We start from the raw sequence: 18,977 nt of genomic DNA, 5'->3' as shown, positions 1-18,977 counted from the left end.
GCACCGTTGTGTGAGATGGGAGGGCTGGGAGCTAGAGGGTCAGTAGCAGCCTATTCTTCCGAACGTTCAAGAACTATCACTCTGGTGTTTCTCCTTAGGAAATAGGATCCTCTTATGGAACCCAGTCTGGCCGCCTCTTCGGTCCATCTTGTGCATCAGGCTTGGTGGTGCAAGAGATGGTCCACCCCTGACTTCTCCCTTGCACCTTTTGCCAGTATGAAGTCTCCTGTAGGTCCCTGGGAGACGGGCGAGGAGGGGTTTGTACCGCCCACAGCCAGCCTCCCCGTCTTCGGTTATAGAATGCCGGCTTTCCCTTTGAGCCAGATGCCTGTCCTACCTAGATGCTCAGCCAGTGGGAACAAGGTTTTAGTCTTTGCAAAAAACCATTCAAGTTCACAGGGTCACTGTTTATCTTCATGCTTTGTTCAGAATGTTATTATCAAATGCTCTTTCTCAGCCACTCAGAAACAAAGCTAAATGAAACACAAAGGATAAAACAACTACAAAAAACCCAAGGACCTCTCTTTACCTGAATATTGATTGGGTGGGTTTCCGTTTGCGTGAGATTATCCCTGGGGTGAAGGGGCGGGGAGAGGTGATGGTGACCCATCACAGCCTATGAATTCCAGCTAGCTACCTGCTCTGAGTCACTTTGTTGCACAGTTGGGGGTCCCCATGGACACCCTGGACACAGAGGTGCCTGGATCATAGGGATGTCCTGGGTGGCCGTAACCTGTGCCCCTCACTCATGTCTTAAGCACCCATCTACACAAAACTCATTTAGTGGCGCTTGTCCATCGGCAATTTATTTCCCATTTTATTTTCCCAAGATGGGCCTTGTGACCCATCAAGATCATTCCATCTTTGATCATCAGGTCTCTTGAAGACTCTTAATACCACAACTGAAGAAATGGAAGCTGTGAGCAAAGCAGGCTTGGGGATGCTGAAGTTTGTTGAAGCTGTGATGGGCTACTGTGACGTTTTTAGAGAAATCAAGCCCAAAAGAGAAAAGGTATTGTCCAGGTGTAAGACCTAAACCGAGCTGCCCAGGAAGCAATCTGGAGTTGGAATTAATACGTCCACAGCTTTGCTGGACAAATGCGGGCAAGGTTCTGATTTTGCATCACATAACCATCCCCCTCCACCACCGCTAATAAAGGAGAGGCCTGAATTATATCACTCTCGTCTAGATAGCGTGAATGGACGGACAGAACCAAAGCCTGGAAGGCTTTCAAATTTTGTGTGCAAAGAGTAGGATAAATGGGTAAAAATCATCCTCTGTAATTCAAGCAGGATGCGGTGTCTTGGCACTACTGACCCTTGGGGCTGGACCATTCTCGGGGGGGGGGGTGAGTGCTGTAATGTAGGATTGTGTAATGGAACCCCTGCCTCCGCCCACTGGATGCCATTATCCCTACCCACAAGATCTGACCACTCAGAATGTCTCCAGACTTGGCCATCTGTCCTCTCGGGCGGCCCCACCTGAGAACCATTGGGTCAAAGTAACATGTAGAACACAGACTACAAAGAGAGTTACAAGGTTGATTTGATCATCTATATTGACACTGCTTTATCCCTCAGAATTTTGTTCCTAGAAGTGGGACAGGGTGGAAGGCGAGGACTGTTCTCGACACGTTCTTTTGAGTTTTTGACTTAGAACCACAGTGTCATTTTACCGTGACCTCTGCGCGCATGGAAATTAAGCCATCTGCGAACTTGGGTGTGGGGCATCTTGTTTTCCAATGGGATTAGAGCTTTTGAAGCCAATGCTAGGTGACTAAGGAAAGGAGCCACGTCCCTCAGCAGGGCATACAGTGGCCCCAAGAAGTAGGAACAACATTAGAAACGCGGTGTAGACCTAAGCCCTGGGGTTAGACTCGTTCATCCCTGCCCCACTGTGGTCCCCCTCCCCAGCATTCTGGGACTTGTCTTCCCTCAGGTGGCCAGGCTGGAGCGGAATTTCTACCTCACCAAGCGCGAACTAGAAAGGATCCAGAATGAGTTGGCGGCGATCCAGAGGGAGCTGGAAGCCCTGGGGGCCAAGTACGAGGCCGCCATTCTGGAAAAGCAAATGCTGCAGGAAGAAGCCGAGATTATGGAGAGGCGGCTGATCGCAGCCGACAAGCTCATCTCGGGGCTGGGGTCCGAGAACATCAGGTCAGCGGCTGAGGAACCCCTCTGATGACAGCCCTGAGGGAGACCCTGTGGTCTGTCCGTGAACGCCAGGGCCTGAATCTCTTACCGTGTCTTCTTTCCACCACGCTGTGCTTTTATCTGGAGACCTCTTGGGAGAGTTCAGATTTCACTACTGTCGTGGCTAAGGCCATTTTACAAGTTCTGCGGTTTATTGAACAGTTGTCAAGGGTGACAGAGGCAGGCTAGCTGCCGAGACAGGGAGGCACCTGCGGCCTCTGGCAAGGTTCTGTCTGTTCTGGAAAGGTTGACTTCCTAGTGGTCTTTAACCCCGAGCGCGTCCTGGGTGGGTCTGGAGCGGGGGGTCCACCTCGGTTGTGGGGCAGCTGTCTTCCAAGGGCTCTTGAGTCTGGCTCAGTCCTGAGCTTCAATTTTAAGCAGGTAGGGCTGTCTGGTGCCTCGGGGCAAGGCCGTTTGGCCAGAGCTGGTCCGCTGGATGCGAGAGTAGTTTCTAATCAGGCACCTGTGCAAGTTATACTAGAAAATACAAGACACTAGAAAATACTGTTTGCTTGTGGGAAACAAACCATTTTCAGTATTTCTAAAACCTAGAAGGTTTTTGCTGTTTAGAAGAAGGGGCCAAGGGAAACATCTACTCCCTTCTATCTTGGGTAGAATTTTGTCACCAAGCAAGACCTGAGCTCAGGAGTTCTGCTGGGCGTGTCAGCAAATTGCTGATTTAAAGCATTCAGAAACAGGGCACCTGGGTGGCTCATGGGTTAAAGCCTCACCTTCGGCTCAGGTCATGATCTCAGGGTCCTGGGATCAAGCCCTGCATCGGGCTTTCTACTCAGTGGGGAGCCTGCCTCCCCCTCTCTCTCTGCCTGCCTCTCTGCCTACTTGTGATCTCTGTCAAATAAGTAAATAAAGTCTTTAAAAAAAAACTTATTAAAAAAAAAAAGAAAGAGATAACGTGATTGCTACTTAATAAATAGCTTTGAGACTAGATGCTTCCTGTAAACACTTCTCCAGCCGATTAGATGCTGGGTTCTGAGCCCTAAAATTGAACAAGGTCTTCCGACTTTGTTTCTAGAAGAAGGGACTATCTCCAACAATGTTTCCTTCTGGCTAGCCCTGTTAGCAGTGTGTCAAGGTGGCTCTTCTCGAATGTTCCTTTTGATTGTGCCAGAGCTAACGGCTTACCGCAGCCCCCGTCTCCTGCACCAGGTGGCTGAATGACCTAGATGAGCTGATGCACCGGCGGGTGAAGCTGCTGGGGGACTGCCTGCTGTGCGCGGCTTTCCTGAGCTACGAGGGCGCGTTCACGTGGGAGTTCCGTGACCAGATGGTCTACCAAGTTTGGCAAAATGACATCCTGGAGCGGGAGATTCCCCTGAGCCAGCCTTTCCGGTTAGAAAACCTGCTCACAGATGATGTTGAGATCAGCAGGTGTGTGCGACCCTGAATCCGGAGGACGTGGGTGCCTTGTGTGGGGTGGGGTCAGTGAGCGGTCCACGTGGGCATCAACCTGGCCCAGGAGAGCGAGGCATGCAGCCAACTTGCCTGTACAGAAATGGCAGGGTGAGCTGCAAATCCAGCTTCCCCAGCCGTGGGGAAGGGTGGAGCAGCCTGGGGGTGGGTAGATTGTTCTGGAAGGCCAGTCTTACCACCCTTAGCACTCAGTTACAACATGGCAAGAAAGACAGACTTCCCTGTCACTGTCCCTTCCAGGTGGGGATCCCAGGGACTGCCCCCTGATGAGCTCTCAATTCAGAATGGCATCCTCACCACCCGGGCCAGCCGCTTCCCCCTCTGCATCGACCCACAGCAGCAGGCCCTCAACTGGATAAAGAGAAAAGAAGAGAAAAATAACCTGCGGGTATGGCCAGCTCCTCCCTGGGTGTCCTCTGCCCTCACTTCCCACGCTTAGGGCAGAGCTTGCCTCGTCCACCATCTCTACCTGGCAGCCCCGCGCCCCTGGCAATGCTGAGCTGAAATGTTCTGTTCATCCCTGGGCAGAGCCCTGCCCCTCTCTGCTCACCCGCCCTGTTGAGTTCTTGAGGGCAGCATGACCTGCCTTGGGCTTTGCTTTCTTGCCCGTGTGTTACCTCCCAGCTATGAGCAGCTTGAAGCTGGACATCGCGCTTTCCTTATCTTTGTGTCCCCTTACCTGTACGTGTTGGACCAAGATGCTCAGTCACTTTTTTCCTTTGGACTGGAGGAAAGATACCTTAGGATCTTTGGGTTGAGATGTAATTCACATACTGTGAAATTCACCCTTTGAAAGCATACACCTCCGTGGTTTTTAGTGTATTATATGCAGAATTATGCAATCACCAGGATCAGGGTTTACCACCCCAAAAAGCAATGCTGTGTGCTTTAGTCGCCGTCCGCCATCATCCTTCCGTTTTTCCCCCTCCCTGTCTCCTAGCAACCACTAATGCATTTTATGGATTTGCCTCCTTTGGAGAGTTTCACACAAATGGAATCATGCGCTGTGTGGCCTTTTGTGTCTCGCTTTTTTCGCGGAGCATCGTGTTTGCTAAGCTTATCCCAGTTGTTGCAGGAGTCCGTGCTTCCTTCCTCTTCATGGCTGAATCATAGTCCGTTGTGTGGATGGACAACGTTCTACCATTCATTTATCCATTGATGGACATTTGCATGATTTCTACTTTTTGGCTGTTACAAGTAATGCTACTGTGAACGTTCATGTGCCTTTTGGTTTTTTTGCTTGCTTTTTTGGTGGGCGTATGTGTTCAGCTTTCCTGGGTAAAATTGCTGGGGTCCAGTCACTTTTTGCTGAACTAGTTCCCAAACCCATGATTCTCAGTTTTACTTTTTCCTGATTTTTTTTTTTCCTGGTCCTCGCTCCTGAGAATGTCCAAGCTATTGGGGGAAGGTATGTCTCTAAAATATACACAGAGCTACAGTGAGACAAATATTATTAATGCAGAGTTCATCCTCGACCTCCCCCTGCTGTCAGCCTGCCGGGGGGCCCGAGATGGCCCATTCTGTGAGGGGTCGTGAGACTCTGTCGTGATTACTTAGGGCTGTTCAGACCCTGAACCTGATGGGTTTCTGGTTTCTATGGGTCTTGTGCTTTGCTTCCCACCCCCTGCCCCCATTCTTTCTCTGCTTTGGCTCCCTCTGAGGCTAGGGTGCGCCCACTCCCTGCTCCCAAGGCGCACTCCCTGTGTGTTTGTTGAGCACACAGCACCCCTGTCTTCCAGGTGGCTTCCTTTAATGACCCCGACTTCCTGAAGCAGCTGGAGATGTCCATAAAGTATGGGAGCCCTTTCCTGTTCCATGACGTGGATGAGTACATCGACCCCGTAATTGATAACGTCTTAGAGAAAAATATCAAAGTGTCTCAAGGACGGCAGTTCATCATACTGGGCGATAAGGAAGTGGATTACGACTCAAATTTCAGGCTGTACCTAAACACCAAGCTGGCCAATCCCAGATACACCCCATCCGTGTTTGGAAAGGCCATGGTTATCAACTACACGGGTGAGGATGTATACAAGCCCAGTGGCAAACTGGGGCGGTTACCACGGAGACCGCAATGGGAAGTCAGGGCTTTCAGGGGACGCCATTTTGTTTGCTGACCCCAGGTCATGCTGTCAGGGTCACATCTTCATCCGCCAGTTCTTCACAATGAAGTCTTGGGTCCCTCCCTTGGGAGGCAGGGAGACGCGTGTCTGGGGCGCGCTGGGTCTGGACCATAGGGCTCGGATACCCACGCCTGGAGTGGGGTAGGATCCCCATTCTGCTGGGGCAGGAAGTTATTTTGTTTTTGCATTTAAATATGTGGCATGGTTTTGGATTCCCCTCCTCCCAACTGAATTCTGCTAGGAGCTGGGTGCCATTTCTTACACTTTCTAGGGTTGTCCTACAGCTGTCTACATGGGTTAAGTAGGTTGGGTATACTTTCATCTCGGGCTGCCCAATCGATGGGAGCCTCTGCAGGCTTGTCACCCACCACTCTGTGGAGGGGCATCTCTGGACTGTTTGGACCTGTGGCTTTGGAGCAATGGTGGGAGCCAGTCCTCAAGTTCCCCAAATGCGGGCTCAGCCACACCCTCTGCTTGCCCGCACCAGGCACAGGCGTGCAGCAGGCGAGGATGTGCGGGGTGTCCAGTGGTGACGGCCTCCCCTTGCTCCCATAGTCACACTGAAAGGTCTCGAGGACCAGCTGCTGAGTGTGCTGGTGGCCTATGAGAGGCACGAGCTGGAGGAGCAGCGGGAGCACCTCATCCAGGAGACGAGTGAGAACAAGAACCTGCTGAAGGATTTGGAAGATTCCCTCCTTCGGGAGCTGGCGACCTCCACGGGGAACATGCTGGACAATGTGGAGCTAGTGCAGACCCTGGAGGAGACCAAATCCAAGGCCATGGAGGTATCATCTGCATAGAAGGTGCATTGCCCTGTGAGGGAGGGAGCGGGGTGGTTCCTGGATGTGCTTTTGGAGCGTCCGTCCCTTCATCTGCTCAAGGAGGAAACTGGGTTCAGTGATCTCAGGGCCTCATTCCTGCATCTTAGAAGCTGAGGTGTTAGGGTAAGGTGGGGGTGTGGGGGACAGCCACCTGTGCTGGCACCAGATCTGGGCCCTAAGTCACCTGAGGTTTTTCCTGATGAGAACAGGCCACATTTATTGGGGTGCAGTATGGGGAGGGGAGCCCTGGAGGTGTTCTCAGGGACCCTTGTGCATTAGATCAGCCCCTTTGAGTCAAGAATGATAGAAAACCCAGCTCTACTTGGCTTAAGTCAGAAGGGAAATTATTAGTTTAGAATACAGAAAGTCCAGGGATGGCTTCAGGCAGGGTTGGATCCAAGACTCTAAACATACCATTAGGACTTAGTTTCTCTGCATTTCTGGGCTTTTGTTGGGTTGGCTTTATTCTCCGCCTCCCCATGAGCCAGGCTCCCCTCATGGTCACCAGGTGGGTATGGCCTCATGGCCCCTCAGATTAAGGTCCAAAGGGAAGAGTGAGAGTCGTTACCTGTCCCTATCATGAATGTCCCAAGAGTCATTTTACTCACATGCCTACCCCAGGCTGATCTCACAGCTGGGGATGCTGTGTGTGGACTGGCTGAGGTCTGGGTCACGTGCTCCTCTCCTGGGATTGGGGTGGACCCCACATATGGGATGAGGAGGGAAGTTGGAGTCTCCAAGCTAGTCAGGGACTGTCATTAGAAGGACTGGGCACAGGTGCTGGGGAGTCCAGCCAACAAACATCCACTATATCTGGCAAGAGGGGCGTGTCCTGCGGTCCCCCCCCCCCCCCCCCCCCCCCCCGAGCATGGCATGGATTTCTTTGCTGCTCCTCCCACTCTTGCTCTCTGCATTCCTTACTTGCCCATTTCCCAAGTCATCCTGGTGACGCTGTCAGTCTCCCCATCTCCACAGTGATGTGCACCTTCTCTTTAGGTATCGGAGAAGCTCAAGCTGGCGGAGAAGACAGCCTTGGATATCGACAGGCTGCGGGACGGCTACAGGCCGGCCGCCAGGAGGGGGGCCATCCTGTTCTTCGTGCTGTCTGAGATGGCCCTGGTCAATGCCATGTACCAGTACTCCCTCATCGCCTTCCTGGAGGTCTTCGGCTTGTCGCTTAAGAAGTCCCTGCCTGATTCCATTCTCATGAGGCGACTGCGGAACATTATGGACACACTGACCTTCAACATCTATAACTACGGTTGCACGGGTGAGCACCCCTCTGGTCTGCGTGTGTGCCCCTCAGGCGTCTGTGTATCCACATCTCTTCTGCTGAGGACGAGAGGCAGATGGGATCAGGGCCCATGCTGGCGGCCTGTTTACCTTCATTCCCTCTTCAGAGGCCCTCTCTCCCGACACGGTCACATTTGGAGGCCCTGGGGGTCAGAGTTTCAACATCTGGATTTGGAGGAACAGAGTTCAGCCCATTCCAGTCGGGCAGGAGGAAGGTTGAGGACTGTTGTCCCTACAGGGCTCAGTTACGTAGCCAACGCCTGCGGCCAAGAAGGTAGACTTCAAATCACAGATGTTGACTTAGACAGTTTTTCTTCTGTGTGTGCGTGCACGTGTGTGTGTTTTAAAGAACTTTCGCATTCAGCATCCCGCTATCCCTGACGAATCTGTTGGTGGAATGTGCCTGCTGGGCCGCTCAGGTGGGCAAACAGTGAGCTGCAGGCCGGGTCTGGCCCCCTGCCTGTTCGTGTAAATAATGTGCTGCTGGAACTGCAGCCGTTTGAACGTCTGCTACGGCTGCCTCCCAGCTGCAGGGGCGCGCACTCCTTATGAGGGAGACCTGCCTGTAACGATGGAAGTACTGCCTCTCTAGACTTTTTCGTTTATTTTTATTTATTTATGTTTTTTTTAAAAAAGGATTTTATTTATTGGGGCGCCTGGATGGCTCAGTGGGTTAAGCCTCTGCCTTTGGCTCAGGTCATGATCCCAGGGTCCTGGGATCGAGCCCCACATCGGGCTCCCTGCTCAGCGGGGAGCCTGCTTCCCTTCCTTTCTCTCTGCCTGCCTCTCTGCCTACTTGTGAGCTCTGTCTATCAAACAAATAGATGAAATCTAGATTTTGTTTATTTATTTATTGGATTTTATTTATTAGATTTTATTTATTCATTATATTATATTTATTTATTTATTTGACAGACAGAGATCACAGGTAGGCAGAGAGGCAGGCAGAGAGAAAGGAAGGGAAGCAGGCTCCCCGCTGAGCAGAGAGCCTGATGTGGGGCTCGATCCCAGGACCCTGGGATCATGACCTGAGCCAAAGGCAGAGACTTAATGACTGAGCCACACAGGCGTCCCCTCTCTAGCCTTTTACAGGGAGTGTGTCAACGCCTCTCTTAGATGACACGGGACAAAGAGCTCACACTCAAGAGTCAGGCAAACGGCCTGTGTTCCATCTAGAAGGAGGCTCTGGACCCAGTTGCCTTTGGGTGGCTCTGCTTTCCCTGGTGGGCGTGGTGGCCAGGGCCCCTGCAGACCCACACGAGTGAGCAGGATGGCAGGCCGGCTCGTGGGCTCCCCGTGCAGACAGAGCCCGCGCTATGTATGCTCAGACACTGCGGACATCCAGCACTGGGGGCAGAGGGCTGGGGGGTGGGCTGGGCGCCCCCCATGTCGGGCCTTGCAGCTTATTTCTACGCTGAAGATTGTTGTGCGTAGGAAACTCCACTTCGAAAGTGAATTTACTTCATTGGTGCCCGTCTTGATGTTTCCCTCCAGGGTTGTTTGAGAAACACAAGTTACTTTTTTCTTTCAATATGACGATCAAGATAGAACAAGCAGAAGGCCGAGTTCCCCAGGAAGAATTAGATTTCTTCTTAAAAGGTGAAGGACGTGTCTCCTTTCATTCTTCCCCGCTCCCTTGACCACCCCTACCCCTGCTGCACACGTATGTAAATTTGTCAGAACCACAGTATTACCAAACTTCTCCTCCGAACTCGGCTTCTAGCAGCACAGCTTTAGCAGGGGGAGCCACAGAGGGGGAGGGAAGGCAGGCTCCCCGCTGAGCAGGTAGCTGGACGTGGGGCTCCATCCCAGGAAGGCTAAAGGCAGAGCTTCACTGACTGCGCCCCCCAGGCACCTCCCCATAGCACCGGGTTACTAAATACTTCAGTTGACGCTTTTGCAGCCTCCGAAATGGTTGTGGTCTGGCCCAGAGCAGCGGGTCTCTGCCCACAGCCTGCCCCGAGACGGGAGGCCATGCTGAGCTGCCCGGGAGGGGTCCCGGCTAGTGACAAGGCAAGCCTGCACGTCCTCCGTCTGTCCCCTCTGGAGACGCAGGTCTGGGAGAGTCGCAGTCTGGAGCGGCTCGCTCCTGCCGGCGTACTGCTGCGGGCTGTTTACTTCCCTTCTTCTGTTGAGATTAGGAAACATTTCCCTGGAGAAGAGCCGACGGAAAAAGCCCTGCGCTTGGTTGTCTGACCAGGGATGGGAGGATATCATGCTTTTATCGGAAATGTTCTCAGACAACTTCGGGAATCTTCCCGATGATGTGGAGAAACACGTGGCCGTCTGGCAGGAGGTGAGACCGTGGTCTGTGTCTCCTCCTTCCTTTCCCTCCGTGTCGGTGGTCTTGAGACTCCAACCGTAGCCTTACTCGTGAGTGAGAAGATGAGCCTGAGCGACCCCGTCAGGGTGGAGTCCGCACCCTCCAACACCCTTGATGGAATTCTCTTTTATCTGTTTCGCTAGTGTTGCGGGAGAACCATCCATCCTTCTGTCCATCCATCCACCCATCTGTCCACCCATCTGAGAAATGGGCACCTGTCACAGACCATGTCCCTTGGTGGGCATGGGGACTCAACAGTGAAAAAGACTCAGTTGCTCTCTTTCTGAAGTTCGTAGTTTTGGGGCGCGGGGTAGAAAATGACAGATTAGACTAAAAGTGGCCTTGCGGCTTGTACTTGTGTAGGTTTCATTCCTTTACAGTGACTTTTGGGACCTTCATGTAACAATGGGGGCCTGTACTGTTTCTGGGTTGATGCCACCACGAATGTCCTGTGCTTCTCCCAGTGGTGCGACCTCGACTCCCTCGAGCAGTTCCCGTTCCCGTTGGGTTACGACAACGTCACCCCTTTCCAGAAGTTGCTTATTCTGCGCTGTTTCCGTGTGGATCGGGTGTATCGGGCGGTGACTGACTACGTGACTGAAACAATGGGGGAGAAGTAAGTGTGTGGCCGAGTCTTCTCGGCTCTGCTGCGGTCGCGTCTCCCCCTGCATCCTGGACTTGAGATAGAATGGCTGCCTGGCTTCCGAGAGAGCTGCCGCCGCCCTGTCGTCAGGCAGCGCTAGTCACTCGAGTTCCGAGCTATTTGGGAGAGCCATAGTGGGAGCCGCTTGTGTCAAGTATTCTAGAAGCCACACTCAGGAAGAAACAGGTGAAGTTAATTTTAATAGCATTTTATTTAACTCAGCACATTAAAATATCATTTCAACATGTAATCAATACAAACATTATGGAGATACTTTATTTTTGGTATTAACTCATCAAAGTCCCGTGTGAACTTGACTTTACTGCCCAGCGGGACAGTAAGTTGCCCAGAGCAACCCAGTGCTCAGTGGCCACTGTGCCCAGTGGCTTCCATATTGGACAGCGTGACTCTGGAACGGAAGCCCGGCAGAGAACTTGGGCTGGCAAACCCCACTCAGAGGGCAATGAGTGAGTGGGGCTGGCGGGGGTGGCGGCACACGGGAGAGGTCAAGTTTGGCCTACAGGACAGCTGCCCCTTAGCTCCTGCTGACTCACACCAGCTGGCAGGGGCCCCTGAGTGGCTGGGTTCCCCGACTCTTGGAAAGAAGCTACAAATTTGGATTTCTGTGTGAAATCGCCCAGGCCTGATGTATTGGTAACTGATTTTCAAAAATTTTGAGAAGTGGGCCATTCAGGACGTACCTGTGGATTTGTCGGCATGGAGACTCTGGGGGTGATGTGGGGACATCTGCCTGGAAGGGCCCATTGGGAGGCGCCCCCACGGATGTCCTGGAGAGTGCTGGGGGACACAGTGGGTCCCATGTCCCCTAGGAGTCCACCCTCCTGTGTGTGACGAGAGTGTAGACACTCTAACCTGTGCAGAGCTATGCCAGAGGAACAGCCGGTAGGTTCTGGATGTGGTGACCGAGTTCGCTGTGGCTGTCCTCCAAGTCCCCGCTTTGTTTCCTTCACTAGGTACGTGCAGCCCCCCATGATCAGCTTCGAGGCCATCTTTGAGCAGAGCACTCCCAACTCGCCCATTGTGTTCATCCTCAGTCCTGGCTCTGACCCTGCCAGCGACCTTATGAAATTAGCCGAGCGCAGTGGTTTTGGAGGAAACCGCCTCAAATTCCTCGCCATGGGTCAGGGCCAAGAAAAGGTAATTCGTTGTTGGAAGGAACAAACTCTGAATTTAAGAGCGGTCCCTGGCCTCTGTTAACAGTGGGTTAGTGTGTGGTTTCAAGGGTACTGCTCCTTGCACGGGCTGGGTGCATTGCTGGTCCTCTGGGCAGCAACACTCAGGGCCCAGATGATGTGTGACAGCTGCATGGTCCTTGAGCAAGCTCACGGTCACTGTTGACCCCGCCTGGCCGCTGTGGCCTGTTGTTCCTAAGGTCTGTTCACACATAGTTGTCATCTCCTCCAGTCTTGGTGACATCCGTTTCAGATCAGGGCAGTCATTGCCCCTGGGGCATGGCTGCGGTCGAAGTCAGGGTGTCTATGCGACTGTCCCAGAGAACCTGGACTGGCCCAGCAGCACAGCAGTGGCCCTGAAGGGACTCTGAGCAATCAGTTCTTTGAAGGCAGCCTCTGGAGCTCCTGGGCCCCTGGCTTCTTTGTGGCTCCTGCTGGGGTGGGCTATTTAATTTGGGAGGGGCGTGGAGTGCATCTCTGGAGAGCATGGGGCCAGTGTGGCTTTGGGACACCAGCCGCTCCCCTGTCTTGCGGTGCAGGTGGCTCTGCAGCTGCTGGAGATGGCGGTGGCCCGTGGACAGTGGCTGATGCTGCAGAACTGCCATCTCCTGGTCAAGTGGCTAAAAGATCTGGAGAAGTCCCTGGAGAGGATCACCAAGCCCCACCCAGACTTCCGCCTGTGGCTCACCACAGACCCCACCAAGGGCTTCCCCATTGGGATTCTGCAGAAGTCCTTGAAGGTCTGGCTTCAGACAGAGACCCCCTCCCCAACCCGTGCCCCCAGCTCCATGCCCTGGACCACTGCCATTCCGCTGTGTGTGCGTGCATGTGTGTTTGCAAATAAACCTGGGTCACAGCAGGACCCCTCACGCCCACCCTTCCCGCGTCTGTCTCTCCCTCTCTCCCCTGAGCGAGGCGCTGTCCTGGATTGGGTGATGAGTTTTGGGGGGGACATTTACAACAGGCCTGTCTCAACCACTTCCGCATGTATCCAAAATCCTGTCTGGGTTCGTTTTCCCAAACTTCACATTTATCAAACATTTTTTTCTCTCTAGTGATAGGCCTGCTGTGCTCTAGAGGCTTATCCATCCCGCTTAACTGACTCTCCAGAGAAGCCATGTTTAGAAAGATTGTTTCGTCACCTGTTATCAGGGGCCAGTTGAGGGAAAACTTAACTACTTCCATTTTGCATCTGAAGAGTCTATGGCCCAGAGAAGCTAAAGAACCTTCTTTGGTTCAGTTAATGAACAGGAGCCAGAACAATCTCTCGTTCCTTAACTTCTTGGCTGGGCCCCTCCCAAGAGATGTTTGCTATGTGGGGGAGGGGAAGGGTGGCCGCACAGAGGTGAAGGGAAAGCCGAGAGATCTACAGTTTACCTCTTGCCTCTTCCAAGCCCAGGCTCATGGGTCTGTGGTTTTGGCCACGATGTGTCTTCTGACAGGTTGTTACGGAGCCGCCCAATGGGCTGAAACTCAACATGAGAGCAACGTACTTCAAGATCTCTCCCGACATGCTGGAGCAGTGTCCACACCCAGCCTTCAAGTCGCTGGTCTATGTGCTGGCGTTCTTCCACGCCGTGGTGCAGGAGAGGAGAAAGTTCGGGAAGATCGGGTGGAACGTGTACTATGACTTCAATGAGTCTGACTTCCAGGTGAAGACATGGTGGCTACTGTTCCCCCTCAGCTGGCTCGTCTCCCCCCACCCTTTCTCCAAGGTCACGACAGCCAGCTGCTCCCACCCACACTTCAGGGGAGGGTCAGCGCGTGAGTGACTTTGTGGGGTGGAGTATAACCATGCCTGTCCCTCCTCTTTTAAGGTCTGCATGGAGATTCTGAACACGTACCTAACAAAAGCCTTCCAGCAACATGACCCTAGGATCCCGTGGGGCAGCCTCAAGTACCTCATTGGAGAGGTGGGAATGTCTTTTGTGGGCTGTGACCTGGTGCCCTGTGCAGCACCTCTGAGCCCTTGGTGACTCCCCACTTGCTTCTGCCACCTGTCATTTGAAGGCCCTGGGTCTCTGAGGAATTCTGTTGGCTTGTCACATGGGTGTCTTTCTCCTGCTGGGCTCCATTTCTGCGCAGGCTCTGGATACATCACTGTGGGGGCCGCGTTCTGTAGGGGACAGCACAGCCCTGGGCCTGTCATTGTAATCTTCTCCTGTCTGGTGGGCATGGAGGGCCACTCTGGAGACCATTACTTTATACAGCGCCCCCCCCCAAGCCCCCTGCTATGGCCTGCAGGTGGCACACAGAGGGATGTCACCAATTGCAAAGACCAAAGTGGCAGCTGGCTTCTTTGGTGGTTTTGTGGTCTGTTCACTATGTTCTGGGGTTTGGCAAATGGCATATGGGCTCGCCACACTTCGTGAGGGCACCTCTTGTTCACTGTGGTTGCAAGGCTTGCTGTCAACATGGTTTGAGCTGCACAGTGGCCAGGCCAGCAGGAGGATCCCTCAGGGCACATCAGGTCTCAGGGGTCCCCTGCTGGTTCCTGTACTCCAGGCCAGCTCTCGGTCCCTGTATGTTAGGTCATGTATGGAGGACGTGCCATCGACAGCTTCGATCGACGCATCCTGACCATCTACATGGATGAGTACCTGGGAGACTTCATTTTTGACACTTTCCAGCCGTTCCACTTCTTCCGGAATGAGGAAGTAGACTACAAAATCCCCGTTGGTGATGTAAAGGAAAAATTCGTTGGTGAGATTTCCTGGGCATTAAAATGTATGTTAAAAGTGTTTTCTGGGGCGCCTGGGTGGCTCAGTGGGTTAAGACCTCTGCCTTCGGCTCCGGTCATGATCCCGGGGTCCTGGGATCGAGCCCCTCATCAGGCTCTTTGCTCCATGGGGAGCCTGTTTCCTTCTCTCTCTGCCTGCCCCTCTGCCTACTTGTGATCTCTGTCAAATAAATAAATAAAATCTTTTTTTTAAAAAAGTGTTTTCTAAGGGAGACCCACCACACATTTCAGCTGCTCTATGGGTGGCTTGATGGCTCTTCTGACCCCTCTGCTGGTGGGCATCCTTGGCTGGTGGGCATGCTCCATTACGATTTTTAGGGGGCCCAGTGCATTCTTTCTAGCTTCAGCACTGATGGGAGTTAGTTCAAATTTCCTGTCCTAGGATGAAGACAAGTATCAGATTCTGCCTAGAAAAAAGAGTGGTCCCCGGGAAGCCCAGTGAGCCGTTCTCATAAATGATAAACATAGAACTGGATTAGGGTGTGGTGGTAGAGAATTTTAATTTAAAAACACATGCAAGAAATTAGACTTGCATATCTGGGGATTTCTGAGGTGGTGGGCCCTCGGAAATCGAGGATGGTGTGATGGTGTATTCTCTCTTCTGATTATAGAAGCCATTGAGGCCCTCCCACTGACCAACACACCTGAAGTGTTTGGTCTTCATTCCAATGCTGAGATTGGATATTACACTCAGGCGGCTCGGGACATGTGGGCCCACTTGCTGGAGCTACAGCCTCAGACAGGTGAAGTCTACTGCGGAGGGCAGAATTGGTCTGGTTAGGGTGGAAGGTGTTGGCACACGGTGCTGTTGGTTCTTGTGAGTTGTATATTGTTGCTGCCTTTCCAAGAACCAGAAGGCTCAGGATGCCCCAGTCCTAACATTCAGGTGCGTTGCTTTCCCTAAAAAGTGTCTTGGTTTTAGGGGAATCCAGCAGCGGCATTAGCCGAGATGATTACATTGGCCAGGTTGCCAAGGACATAGAAAACAAGATGCCCAAAATCTTTGACTTGGACCAGATCAGGAAGCAGCTCGGGGTGGGCATCTCCCCGACGTCGGTGGTCCTTCTGCAAGAGCTGGAACGCTTCAACAAGCTCGCCGTACGGATGTCCAGGTCTCTGGCTGAACTTCAGAGGGTGAGCTTGTCCCTAACAGGCACACCCCTACCTCGATGCATCACCCAGGTTTCTGACAGTCTCCCCTGACTTCCCTTGATTCTGCAAACAGGCCTTGGCCGGAGAAGTTGGGATGAGCAACGAGTTAGATGACGTAGCCAGGTCTCTTTTCCTCGGACAAATCCCTAATATCTGGAGAAAGCTTGCCCCGGACACGCTGAAGTCCCTCGGGAACTGGATGCTGTACTTCCTGCGGCGGTTCAGCCAGTACACATCGTGGGTAAGCAAGTGGCAACTGTTGCTTAGTTGGTTCGGCCTAGACTGCCCCCCAACCACCTCCAGCCCCCAGCCCCTCTCTAACTCCTCAACAGAAGTGGTACCTTCTGTTCGCAGCTGATTGGGTGTTCAAGAAATGGTCTCTGACTCTACAGGCATATCTGTATTTTTTTTTCCTTTATGTTTTGTTTCCAAGACCGTGAAGCTTAGTAGGCACAATCTGATTTATTCATCTCGAAGTCCATCTTGGCCGTCGTTCTTCCAAGTACCTTTAGATCAAACTTATTCTTTTCAGGGAACTCTGTTTTACAGGTGTTCCACGTCCTTTCCCTGATGGACACTTAGGTGGGTCCATTTGAGTTTCTTCTCTTTTTAGTCAGGATGGGCAGTGCTCTGGCGCCGGCGTCTGTGGTCACATGCACGAGTGTTATTTCACAGGCCAGTCCCTCCAGCGGCAGAGCTGGTCCCAGCCTGTGCATTTCACATTCTGCCAGCTCTGGTCAGAGGGTCTTCTAGAGAAGTGGAGACCCACAGTGAACAAACACGAGCATTCCCTCCCCTCTTGGCAACACTGTGTGCTCTTAATATTTTGGATCTTTTCTCCCTGATAGGTAAATAGTAATACGTTTGGGTGTGCATTTCTTTATGGTGAGGCCAAGCGTACCTCATTTCTTTTTCTGTGAATTGTCTGTGTCTTGATTTCATTTTTATCGAATTCTCCATTTTAAAATGGTCTCTTAGAGCTCTTTGTCTATCAAGGAGATTAGCCCTGTACGTGCCACTGTTGTGTTTCCCCCGGCTTGCCAAAAGTCTTTTGATTTAGCTTATGGCATTTTTTTCTGTAAGAAAGTCTTACTTTTTTATTAGTCAAATGTATCAGTCTGTTCTTGTATGGCCTCTGGGTTTTGCATTCCCAACTCCAAGATCTTGACAACATTCAGTGGAGATTTGATCTGGTACTTCTGTGGCTTTGTTCTTTTATATCTAAATCTTTGCTCCTTCTGGAATCGGGCAGTTCAGCTTGTTTTCCCCGGCAGGCTCCTGGTTGTTCCCACGCCCATCTTTTGGCTGCCAAGATGAACCATGTTTTTATCGTGAACCAAGCATCTGGTCTGCGCTGGCCCTGGCACTTGATGGTGGCCCCGGGCTCCTGCCAGCTTCCCTCCCTTCCCTCCAGGTCACCGAGAGTGAGCCCAGCGTGATGTGGCTCTCGGGGCTGCACATCCCAGAGTCCTACCTCACGGCCCTGGTGCAGGCCACCTGCCGGAGGAACAACTGGCCACTGGACCGCTCCACCCTGTTCACGCAAGTGACCAAGTTCCAGGATGCAGATGAAGTGAATGAGCGGGCAGGACAAGGTACGGCCACGGCCGGCGTGCTGGGGAGGCTCCTCCCTGAGCCGTCCCCGAGTCAGAGCAACGAGCGCAGTGTGGGCCGAGACGGGGCCAGCCCGTGTCTGAAAGTGAGGCTGCTGCGGATGGCGGCGCTGTGTGGGCACTCTCTGTGTCTTGACCTCTCTGAGGGCGATCGCATGTGCTGCTCTTCCAGTTTCAGCACTGAGACCTGGGGTGATATCAGAAGGGGCCTGAACCCTGTTCACCCTGCTCGTTTGTGGGGAGTGGGCTTCTTGGTCAGAGTTAGGTCTTTCAAAGAACTGGATCACCTGAAGACTTCCCTGGAAACCCTGAGGGCACCGGGGTGTGGGTACCAGAAGGCAGGTCAGACGAGGTTGAACCCATTAAAATATAAGGTCAGGTCCCTTCACACTGGTGAGTGATGTCGCAGACTCTGGCAGGGAGCTGCCATTTCCCAGGGCTGGGCCCCGGAGTCAGAGGACATTTAAACATGAGCAACAAAAGCCCTCTTGAGCAAGCCTAGAGACAGGCTTCACAGTGGAGACACGGGTACTCACCATCCCATAGCACATGGCCAGCGGGGTCTCAGAGGAACTGGCAGGTGTCAGGGCCACTACACTCTCTGGGTGACTATCCTCTTCACTGCCGCTGTGCGTGTCTGCTGTGTCCTATCCCCAGACACCATTTTCTCTGCTGGGCTTTGGCTCCCTGCTCCCACTCCCTCTGGCTCAGAGGGGAGGACTTGGCCTTGCTGTGGTACCGACTGGTGCTCTTGTCTTTATAACCCGGGGGTCCAGTGGTCTAGGGCTGTGAGCCTTGAAGCAGATTGCTGGGGGAGGCGACCACCCCTTGTCCTCTTCACTGAGGCCATGGGGGAGGCTCAGTGGGGTCTACAGAGTGTCCTGTTTGGGCTGTTGCTCTGCAAAGGGAAGGAAGGACGGTCCCCTCTTTTGGAAGAAGGCCTGGGCTGTGTCTGGGGAAGGAGAGTCGGTTGGTTGTCTCTGTGCATGAGCCACGGACATCCGGGAGAGCTGCCGGTGCCTCCCCAGTGAATCCCGGTCTCTTCCTGGTATCTCCAGGATGCTTCGTCTCAGGACTGTATCTAGAAGGCGCTGACTGGGATGTAGAAAGAGGGTGTCTTATCAAGAGCAAACCCAAGGTGCTGGTGGTCGATCTACCGATTCTGAAGATCATCCCCATCGAAGCCCATCGCCTCAAACTGCAGGTTGGGAGGGGGTCACGCTTGGGGTGGCTCAGATGGTCTTGCCTTTTAACCTTTCATGGGCGGGGGAGAAGCCCTGAGCCAGGGCAAGAGCGTGGAGTCACTTCACAGGAAGACCCACGCGTGCACAGGCGTGTAAGCAGACTTGCCGGGCGGCGTGGCTTCACACTCTGAGCTGTGGTCCAGCCTAACTTAGGGAGAAATGCTTCCCTTCCCATCATGTCTTGTGGGCATTGCCTGACCAAGTCCCT

At 53.0% G+C, this 18,977-nt stretch overlaps 1 protein-coding gene across 1 annotated transcript in view; it reads left to right on the top strand.

Moving 5' to 3' along the window:
- The window catches only part of DNAH10 (dynein axonemal heavy chain 10), a 140,082-nt gene that overhangs the window by 119,955 nt on the left and 1,150 nt on the right, over window positions 1-18,977 (top strand). The window contains 20 exon segments of the mRNA XM_059408227.1: window positions 876-1,012; window positions 1,940-2,157; window positions 3,361-3,582; window positions 3,865-4,012; window positions 5,364-5,643; window positions 6,303-6,532; window positions 7,565-7,838; window positions 9,356-9,460; window positions 10,003-10,157; window positions 10,649-10,800; window positions 11,802-11,985; window positions 12,560-12,760; window positions 13,463-13,672; window positions 13,838-13,933; window positions 14,552-14,723; window positions 15,372-15,503; window positions 15,683-15,894; window positions 15,986-16,153; window positions 17,327-17,507; window positions 18,584-18,729. Coding sequence (XP_059264210.1) covers window positions 876-1,012; window positions 1,940-2,157; window positions 3,361-3,582; window positions 3,865-4,012; window positions 5,364-5,643; window positions 6,303-6,532; window positions 7,565-7,838; window positions 9,356-9,460; window positions 10,003-10,157; window positions 10,649-10,800; window positions 11,802-11,985; window positions 12,560-12,760; window positions 13,463-13,672; window positions 13,838-13,933; window positions 14,552-14,723; window positions 15,372-15,503; window positions 15,683-15,894; window positions 15,986-16,153; window positions 17,327-17,507; window positions 18,584-18,729 — 3,623 coding nt within the window.

The sequence above is a fragment of the Mustela nigripes genome, chromosome 8, assembly GCF_022355385.1.
Source record: "Mustela nigripes isolate SB6536 chromosome 8, MUSNIG.SB6536, whole genome shotgun sequence".
Lineage (NCBI taxonomy): Eukaryota > Metazoa > Chordata > Mammalia > Carnivora > Mustelidae > Mustela > Mustela nigripes.
This window is presented reverse-complemented; position numbering and strand designations above follow the sequence as displayed.